Raw genomic sequence first — 10872 nt, forward strand, 5'->3', positions numbered from 1 at the left:
AAAGCGCTAAGTTGTATTTTGCTTTTTGCTTGTATGTATATATGCTTTACATTACATTTGTTATTCTTGATAGTGCGACTAGTGAAGTATATTTTTATAGGAAAACTAATTTTTAAACTTTCTTTCTTATTCATTTGCAAAAGAGAAAATGTTTGATGATAGAAATTGAAATATAATCAAAGATAAATATTAAAAATAAATGTAGAACTATTAAGAATGGAAAACTGAAAAAAAAACTATTAAGGGATGATAAGTGGTTCTGAAATGTACTACGAGGGTTGTTCAGTAATTAAAGAGAAATGACTATAGGAAAATTATTATTTACTCGATGACAATGAAAGTAAACTCTACTTTTCAACATAACCTCTGGCTTCACAATCTTCAATGTCTTCTGAGCAGTAAGGAAGCAGGCAGGCTGAATTATACAGTTTGAGAAAGACTCAGGATGTTCTTTGTGCGAGTTTCACTTCATTTTCTAGCATGACAAAATGTTATTCAATCGTAAAGTAAAAGTAAACTCAGATCTTCGAATACCACTTCTGACGTTTTAGACACCAGTTGAAAACGATGAATCTAACTTCCATCATGTTATTTGTATTATGCAATCTAAAAATCATTTCCTTCTCCTAAATAATTGTTAATGTGAATTCAGTTGTCTGTAATGTTGAGTCTATCATCTCAGAATGCACCTTTGATAATGGAATACGAACTCACACAAATGGAATGGAATGTGCTGATACTCACAAAACAGATTCAGCATTTTTCCAAATCTTTATTCATCTGTGCATACATGTAAGATCATTAATGCAATTTTGTAAATCCCACTCGAGACCTCTACTGGTCTTCTGTTACAGTGAAAACCAGTCACACTAGTTCTGCTCGATTTAAACTCTTTGATCCAGTTATAAAAATTTGCAGGGTTGACCTTTTTACTGTACTGTTTTAAAATATATAGCATTATAAAAATAAAACAATTTTTAAATACAGTGAAATCTTTTAAAAATACTAATTTAATAGAAAATTAGAATTAGATTCTGCTATGAACATGAAACATATTCGTATGTACAGAATTTGTATGAATATAAATACAATTCATTTAGTTAATAATAATAATATATACACAAAAAACATAATAACTGTGCGTTTTTGTGATCCATTTCATAGATATTTTCCACTAATTAGTTTTTTTTATGAATTTAGAATGTTTATTTACTAAATAACTTAAAATAATCAAATTGTTATTTATTAGTCTTGCAATTTTCATTTTTCAATTTATACTATGATTTCTAAATTTAACTTTTTTTTTCATTTTGTTTATAGATATCTGAATCATTAATTAATGATAATAATAAAGTAACAACAGATAATACTAGTCATACCTTAAAAATTAATAATAGTATTACCGATGAAGAAGTTGTTGATTCATGGGAAGAATTAGCTGAAGATAGTCCTAATAAAAATAAAGTAGGTAATAAAAAAAATGGTAAAGAAAAAGAAAACGATATAAAAATACTTGCTTCACCATCAAAAAATAAAACAGTACCTAATGATAAAATTGAATGTAATGAAAAAGAAGATGGTATAAATTTGTCAACACCGCTGTCATCATGTTCAAAAGATGAATTGATGTTTGGACCGGTAAAAAGTAACACTGAAGATAGTATTAGTTCTAATAAAATTGTTAATGAGACATGTGATAATATAAGTTCAACTTTGATTTCATTACAGTCGCAGGATGAATCGAAGAAGCCTGTTGAAAATAACAATAAAAGTAAAAAAAAATTGTCAAAGAGAAATAAAAAAAAGAAATTGAATGGTAATAACAATAGAAACTGTAACAATAACAATAAAAACAGTAACGATAAAAACTGTAACAATAACAATAAAACTTACGATAAGTTTACTGCTTTGACCTCAGCAACTGTTACCACTACTTCTGTTGCTGCAGTGACGACTGTTGCTGTAACTGTGCCATCCAATTCTACTGAAATTATTAGTGAACCATCACCTACTTCGTGCATATCAACTTCTTTATTGCATTCATATTCAACATCGAGCGACGTTAACTGGAAATCATTATTACCTAGTAATAATTTTGAATCAAATGTTGATGTGGTCACAGCCGATTTAAATGTTACAGATTCTTTGGTTAAAGATATTATTTCACCAAACAATAATAATTTATTGACTGATATGACAAACATTGCTGCTAAGAATAAGTAAGTCCATTAATTTAAATATTTTTATATGTAATCTTAGGTTATTTATTTTATTGCTTACTGCAGATGCATTATTTTACCTTTTATTTACTGATTTGGCATTACTCTGTGTTAAAGTGTTTACTTGAGTGTAATGTGCCCTCGCATAAGACACACACCCAAAATATAACGATGGAGTTTTTTGGAAAAAAAGTTAACATAAAAAAAAACCATAAAAGTTTCTATTGATTTCTATTTATTTATTGTTTAATAAAAATAAAATACGTACTTTAAGATTAAATTCTACATTATATAAAAAAATTATGGTGCATTAATAAACGCTGTAAAAAAATACAGAAATACTCGTAAGCTAGCAGGTACATCTGAAACAAAGATACTGATGTGGACACCACATGACTTCCTTGTACACCTAAATTACATATATACTTTTTAAAAGTGCATAAAATGTTATTTCACTAATAACTTTTTAATATTTTCTTTTATTGTTATTATTGAATTATTATTTATTGTAAAAACGTTTTTACAATCAGAGGTTAATAATTGAGAGGTTAAATCAATATATTTAAATTTAAAAAAAAGTTAAAAAAGAAAGAAAATGTTGCAAACCAAAAAAAATAAACAGGAAGAAAATGTTGCAAACAAAGAAAGAATAAAAACATAAAGAGAAGATGATAAATACAAAAATTTCCTTGGTTAAGACAAGGAAAGAATAAAAAGATTAAGAGAGGATGATGGATATAAAGAGAGAGAAAATTAGTGAACGTGTACATAAATTAAGATCAGAAGAATTTTATCAAACCAAAGTGCAATTAAATGATTGGCAACAAAAAACAAATAAACAAAGTGATGGCATCCTATAAACATTGACGAATAGATATTCGTTTTCTTACTGATAGTTCATATCTATTCATAAAATGATTTAACCGTCCTTGACTTGCTTATAAATTTGGTATTTGAAGTTTCCTTGTGATTTTTGCAGCTCTTAATTGTCCCAACTCTGTTGAAACAGTAAATCCTTGTTTGCAAATGTCTTGAATGTAAGTAAACAATTGCTCTTCTACTCGAGGAAACTTCTGAATTTTGCCGTGAAATCTACTTTCACTCCTATAAGCTTCTCTTTTGTCTTTCTCTGATCTCTTTTACGTGGTTCCAGAATATCATATTTTTAGCCTGCTGCACAATTACAAATTTCCTCAGGTAAGTGAATAACTTAATTTTCACCAACTGTAAATGAACGCAACTGTTTTACAGAACTCATTTAAAGTACAAACTGGAAAAACTTAGTATAAGTATAAACTGAACACATATCTACCTTCACTTGACTAAAACAGAATGAATAACAAATTATCAATTTATTTCAGCGACTACATTCATATAGCTCTTTGCTTAGCTCTTGTTAAATATTAATACAAAATTACATGTTTCTCCCTCATGTTTCTGACTTCATGGGAAAGATTTTCAATTTTTTTATTAAATGATTACTGTTAATCCATATATAAATTATATGTTTGGGAACGTTCAACCAAATTCCAGTATTAGCTGGAATAAGATTTTAAGTTTTGATTAGAATTTGAAGGGGGAAATCTGCTAATGATATTGATATTAGAAATCCAAGATATGGTACAGGTATATATCTCAGTCTTGTAATTTTTTTGTGTGTGATATGTGTAATGTTAGCTAATAACTTGCTAGCAATTGGGTAAGGTAACAGTCACGGTCATTATTACTACCTACAATTCTTTGCTTATTACTTTTTTATAGTACTATACAGGGTTTATCTTACAGGTGAGTGTGCTATTATTATCGCTGAGCTGGTATATAATCTTAATTTTTGTTTTCTTTTGTTTTTCAGACAATTATTAGAAAATTTAAGATTGTCAGAGTGTAAAAATGAAACTGATAATTGTGAAATTTATTCAAATTCTTTTGTGCTGAAAAAAGGTAAAATAGATTGAGATTATCTAACACACAACTTTATTTTACTATGATCCTTAGGTTCATTACTACAGTGGAGTCTTGCTAATCTGAACCATGCTAAACCAAAAAATCGGCTAATCTAAACAGTTTTAGTATGAAAAATCTTTTTTTATTTTAGCCAAATAACTGTAAATTTTATATTTTTAAGAGTCGGTTTACTTCACAAAAAACACAGATTTTTATTGTTTATATGAAGTGCCGTGTTAAAACAAGTTCTGCAAAACTAGACATTACAAATATATACAGTACAGTATTAAAAAATTTTAAATGTAAAAAATATTATGTTGTACTTCTATTTTTGATACTGTATTGTTGTAATTGTACATGTTGTAAGTTAGTACACCTATGTTGAGGTTAGATGGAGCATTGTCTATTAACAGATTTGCTCTTTCTGATAAATAATCTTTTTTTCTTTAAAACATTTTACTGTAGGAACAAATTGGTTTTGAAACTATTCCTTAAAAATATTTCCACCCATTCAAGCCTTCTGGTTTGTCTAATACACTGAAAGAGTTTTCATATTGATGTTTTTGAATGTTCAAGGCTTTGCAGATTTTCCAGTCATCATTAAGGGTAGCTTGGGATTTCCTACAGCATTACTACAAGCCAACAATGTAACATGCTCCTTGGTCATTTTAAAGCCTGGAGCACAGGCTACGTCCTTTTTTGTAGTAATGCCTTGGTTAAAACCAGTTTCATCAGTATTGTAGACTTGTTGAGGAAAATATTTTTCCTGTAATAATAAATCAGCGAACTCTCTTTGGTACTCCTTGCTGCAGTATGATCTGCTGATAGCTGCTCCCCTGTCATGGTTAACTGGTAAATCCCGTGATGTTTCTTCCACCTGTCTAACTACTTACACCTGTCTTGCCGTAACTGATTCATCACCGTTTATCAATTTATTGAGATAAATAGCATTCTCTTGAATAAGAGGTTCACTTAAGGTTGTTCCTTTTTCTATCTCCTGCAGAAAAAGGGCTTCATCAATCTTTTCATACTGTGATTGTCTTGATGTATGTTGCTTATCAAGAGTTTTTTGAAGATGCACAGAATTGTTCAATTTTTGTATGGTTTTTCTTCGTCACTAATAGTGGCTTTCCTATACCATGGACAATTTTTTGCACTCTCACCTTTACCTAAACGATTCAAAATTTCTGGTTTATCTTTAAGTGTATATTTAGTATGCTTCTATTTGCTAGCTATCACACCAACCATTAACAGTTACAAATACAGTACGTACAGTATTCGTATAAAGATTAACTTTGACGCTGAAACTAAATTTAGTTGACACTAAGGTAAATCTGAACTGACACAATAATAGAAAAAGGCAATATTGTTTTACTTCAGTACAAACTGTTCTGAATCATTTGACATACTATTTGTATGTATAATTTTATACACGATACTGTAGAAATAAAAGAGGTACTGTACTATATTATGTACAAATGCATTTCTAGATTGTTTTATATTGTGAGGAAAACAAGGCAAAAAAAAACTATGTAAAAAAGGACATAAAACTGTTAAATCTTGTGATAAAACAATTTATGATACAGTTTGATGAACGCAGCGACTCACACTCTGTCACTGACCTTGTGTGTGCTTGTACACACTAGTGAACTTGTTTCATCAGAATAGAATGATTTTTGGTTTTTGCAATCTGAACGGGGCTCAGTCCCAATTAGTTCAGATTAGCTGGACTGTACTGTATTTCTCATTTTATATCCTCTCATTAGTTTTAATGTTTTTCTTTAAGCACAGGTGGATTTAAATTTAGTGACATTTCTTCCTTATTGTTTTCACTTACTTACAAAGTGTGTAAATGTGATGAAGTACTTTTATATTCATAAGTGCCATTCAGATTTACTATTATCCTGCTTGTTTTATAAATGAAGCTGAAGATTTATAATGACTTTTTTTTTTTTGATTGATTTTGAAAATAAAATACACACAGGAGTATCACCAAGAAACTAAAAGAGATTTTTTTAAACATTTTGTGAAATTAAAGTAAAATTAACTATTGATTAGAAGTCATACTTATTATTTTAAGCAATCCGAGTTGATAACACAAATTTTTGCTTAAAAATATGAAAATCAGAACTTCTGGACACATTCTTAAAGTGAAAGTACAAAAATGTTCAAATTAGGGTTTAGAAACACATTTTTTAGTAATAGTTTGTAAAAAATGCCCTGATTTCCCGTCAAGGGTAGCATGAAGCCTGATATAAATCAGTCGACCAGAACCCCGATAATGGGCTGTGCTTTAAGAACTCGTAAACTATTTGAGTCCATGTGTAATAGTAATTTTTTAGGTAGCATCCATAATTTAGATTTTTCTTAATGAAAAATATTTTTTTTAAATATTGTTCTTTTTATATAAAATATTTTTATACATTAACATGTATAAAAACTTGATCGCTATACAAATACATTGAGTTACATATAATTAATATTCAGAGGAAAATTTCCTGTTCATATACTTTTTATTTATAAATTCATTTGTATTTCATGTTTGTTTCAGTTGTTGGTGATAAGACAGTTCATGTTTTTTGGCATGAAGGATTACTTAATGATAAGCGTTTTGTTGTTGCTACTGATGAATTAGTAAAAGAATTTACTCAGTTCAGTAAACGACATTCTGTTATAAAAGCTTTAGATTGCAAACAGATGAATAAGCCGTTTTATAATATACATAAAAAGGATGAACCTGAATTATTTAATGAGCTTGAAAAGTATGTATTTATATTTCTTTGTGTATTTTATAATTTTAAAACATTAGCCATTGTATTTTTTTGTCAACTATATTTATTAATTAATTTTAAAAACTAATATTATTATTTATATATAGGCCAATTTCTGTGGCAAAGCGGTAACATGTTGGCCTTTCAGATCTGGAGGTCCTGTACACCCAGGACCTCCAGATCTATAAGCCAAGCCTAACCAGGATCCTTTGGATCCTGGTTAGGCTTGGCTTTTTTCATACACTACAGAATTTTCATATTTATATTACCACATTCAAGCTTCGTTGTAAGATTCTATGATGAATTAACTCATCAGTCAAAAAAATAAATGCTGTAATTTTGAATTGAACTTTTCAAATAAAAAAAAAAAATTTTTTCAAAAAGTAGACCTTTTACTCAGTTGTTCGCTACCTATAATTCAAATAAAAAAATAAAAAAAAAATAGTGGTTTTCTTTTTTACCTTTTTTATTTTAGAAAATAGTTATAATGATCTTTCAAGCTGAATCAGTCTGCGTGAAATTTTTGGCTTCAGTTAACTTGAATGACATCACTGCATTGGTTTTTTCTCGGACATAACATCAATGTATGAAATCCACATTTCTTCACCGGTTATGATCAGGGAAATATATTCATTTCCTTCTCTCATAGAGACCCAAAAATACACAAATGCTATCATTTGAATTTTTTGCATGTCAGTTAACATTCTCAGTTCCAATTTTAATGCAAGAACTTTAATTAATTATAAAGTGTCAGTTTTCTCAAACGTTTGGGTTCACTTATTCAGTAAAGTCATTTTCAAATCATAGGCCTTCCATTCCTCTCTTCATTTCTATGACATTCATTAAAATTATGATTACATTTCCTTCCGTTCATTATTGAGACTCATAAATTTCACACAATTCACAATGAATTTTGGAAGCGTTACAGACCATTAACATTGAGAGATAGAAATGTACTCCAGATTTTACAACCAGTGGGATTGTCTATTGCGACAGTCTTCATTAATCACCGACAATGATAAGGCAACAACAACAAGATGCCGGTTAGATAACTAGCTAATACTTTTAATGATGCAGTTCAAACACTGTGCGTGCATAAAAGTACATGATATCATTACAAAATTTAAAGAATTAAAATGGGCAGACCAGTAGCAAGAAGAACTGATGGCAGATAGAATAAATTAGCACTTTGAGTAGATACCACTAGATGTTAAATACCTATGAAAATAACCAAGGCTCGTTGAATTGATATTATCAAATCCGTTGGACTGAATCGGCAGAAGATCACACAAGACCATATTATTTGGAAATGTGTTGGAAGAGGTTTTCAACTGCAGTGGATCGATAATGGCTGAAATGATTATGATATATATATATATATATATTATATATATTTATATAATTTATGAATAAGTCTGTCTACAAAGTGATAGGTATTACTTATTCTACCGTTCTTGTTTCTACCACTATATTACATTCAAATTTGAAAATCTGGATTAATTACATTTACATTCATTTGTATCATAAAGACTTAATTTTGAATTTCTGTATTCATTGATTTATTGTATGATTTTTCTCTTTACATTTTACTTTTATTTATTTATATTGTTTCTTTTTTCCAGTTTCTCAATCAGTGGTGTTATGAAGAATGGTGAATTGATGCCTGATAAATTGAATGTTTTGCCGTTAAATAATGTGCCAATTATATTAGAAACACTTAGCGTCGACCATTATATTATTAATAGTTTCAATGTAAGTAATTCATTTATTTTATTTTTATTATTCTGTATTTTAGTTTCTATGAAAAGCCGATTTTACAATTCAAGATATTATGGATGCTCGAGATTGATGATAAATGGTTTTGTCTGTTAAAGTTTTATTAATTATACATAAAAATTTTGCCTTGTCAGGTTTATGTTTGTTAACTCCCTTGAAACATTTTTACATACTTTATTTGTGATTATTTTTATACATCTGAAAAAGAACCTATTTTTAGATCTCTGTTAGTAAAAGCCTTGTCCCTTAGCTGAAATTACAATACTATATATATATATATATATATTTATAGTATTGTATATAGTGTGCATATATACATACACACACACAATTACTTCCATGCTTGAAAGAATTTTTTTCTTATTTCCAAAATTAAAATCACTGATGAAAGGATGCGGTTTTGAGACTATTGACTTTAAAGCAAATTCATCACGGACCTTAAAGGCCAATTCAAATGAAGTTATCCAGGAGAGTGCTTTGCAAACTGGACACACTGCTGGGAAAAGTGTGAATAGGGAAGGTGAGTACTTTGAAGGGGAGAAGGACCAATAATCTGTAAAATTAGTAATAAAGACTAAAAAAAAAATAAAATTTGTTATTCTCTGATTAGATCTTGTAACTATAATTACTGGCCTATAATTTTTTTTTTCAAACATAAGAAACGTTTAGTTCAAGTTTTTTAAATCGACTCAAGCTTTTAAGTACAGTGTATAATGGAACACTTGAAAAACATAATTTTCAAAAAGTAAGAATTGTATTTTAAAAAATGTTGTAATTTAAAATTTTCTTTCTTCATACATTATTGATGTCCAGTTAAATTCAAAACTGTACCTTTTTATTTCATTTTGAAAACCATCAGATGTTTCTGCTCAAGCCTGTATTTTCTTATATAAAAAAAGATCAAACTTTTTCTATTAACATAGCTGTGTAATTGAATTGAGATTAATGATTTTGGTTTTATTTATTTCTCTTTCTTTTTCAGGTAATTATTGATGAACTGAAATTCGACTGATTAATAATACTAAGATATATTTTTGTACTTTTTAATGTTTATATTTTTCTGAATGATCTTAAATAAGGATATAGCAATAGTAAAATATTAGTCTTAATGGTTTTATAATAACAACTATTTTTTTATTGCTTACTACATTTATTCATATCTTATTTTGTCACTTTTCTGCTCTTGTGACATGAATTTATTATTTTTTGTTTAATTTTATTGTTAATTAGGATTTTTATCTGTAGTTTATTATTTTTTAATATACTTAGACTTAATTAGAATAAAAAGTTATGTAGTAGTTCAATTCAATATTCAGTTATATATTTGTTTGTACAGCTCATATTTTAATAATTTAATATCTCCGTTTGAACATATAATTTTGTAAATTTTTTAATCATTATGTAAATTTAATTTGAATTTCTTAATATTTTGTTAAATTATTTTATTATTGTTCTGTAATTTTTTATGCTAAATAAAATGTTAGGTGTGATTTAGTTTATGATGTTTAATAACTTTTTTTTTATTATTATATGTACTTTATTGATATTTATTTAACCTTATTAAATTTTGTTAGTTTTATCTTTTTCTGCCTATGAAATTATATTTTTTAAGGTATGTAAATAATATTTTTATTGACCCTAAAGATTTTTATTTAGATATTGTTTTTGTTTCATGAACAGAAAATTTTTTTTTATTACTAAAAAATAATGTTTCTGTTGTGATAAATTTAATTATGAGTAAAATTGTCAAATAGCTATTACATTTTCTTCTTTTTTAATTAAATTTTTATTTAATGATTTTGTTTACAAGATATGATGTGACCATTTATTACTATTTTTTTAAAAGTGGTAAATTTATCACTTCATAAATGTAATAAAACATTGTTAAAGTCCTTGCAACTTGAGAACTGCTTCTTTACATCTTTGTATGACTTTCCATCCCTTTATATTCCACGATAAAAAAAGTAAATATCATTTTTCTTAGTAGATTATAGTAACACTTTATATATATTGTGAAATGCTTTTTATTTTTGTATCAATATTGTTTTGGCATATATCATTATTAAAATGTTATTTATTAATAAATAAATAGATATAAAGAAAACATCTGAACATGCTATGACTGCAAAAAAAGTGTTAGTAAGACGTTAAAATAAAAAAGT

General features: G+C 27.5%; 1 protein-coding gene across 4 annotated transcripts in view; it reads left to right on the forward strand.

Annotated features, from left to right (window-relative positions):
- Positions 1-10360, forward strand: part of LOC142328183 (uncharacterized) — a 165101-nt gene extending 154741 nt beyond the window's left edge. For all 4 annotated transcript variants that reach the window (XM_075371744.1, XM_075371746.1, XM_075371747.1 and 1 more), the window contains 5 exons: positions 1321-2219; positions 4072-4160; positions 6715-6925; positions 8557-8686; positions 9693-10360. In XM_075371744.1, the coding sequence (XP_075227859.1) occupies positions 1321-2219; positions 4072-4160; positions 6715-6925; positions 8557-8686; positions 9693-9722 (1359 nt within the window). In that variant the 3' untranslated portion in view covers positions 9723-10360. The remainder of the gene's footprint in view (positions 1-1320; positions 2220-4071; positions 4161-6714; positions 6926-8556; positions 8687-9692) is intronic.
- The last annotated feature ends 512 nt before the right edge of the window (positions 10361-10872 follow it).

The sequence above is a fragment of the Lycorma delicatula genome, chromosome 7 (genome assembly GCF_047948215.1).
Source record: "Lycorma delicatula isolate Av1 chromosome 7, ASM4794821v1, whole genome shotgun sequence".
NCBI lineage: Eukaryota > Metazoa > Arthropoda > Insecta > Hemiptera > Fulgoridae > Lycorma > Lycorma delicatula.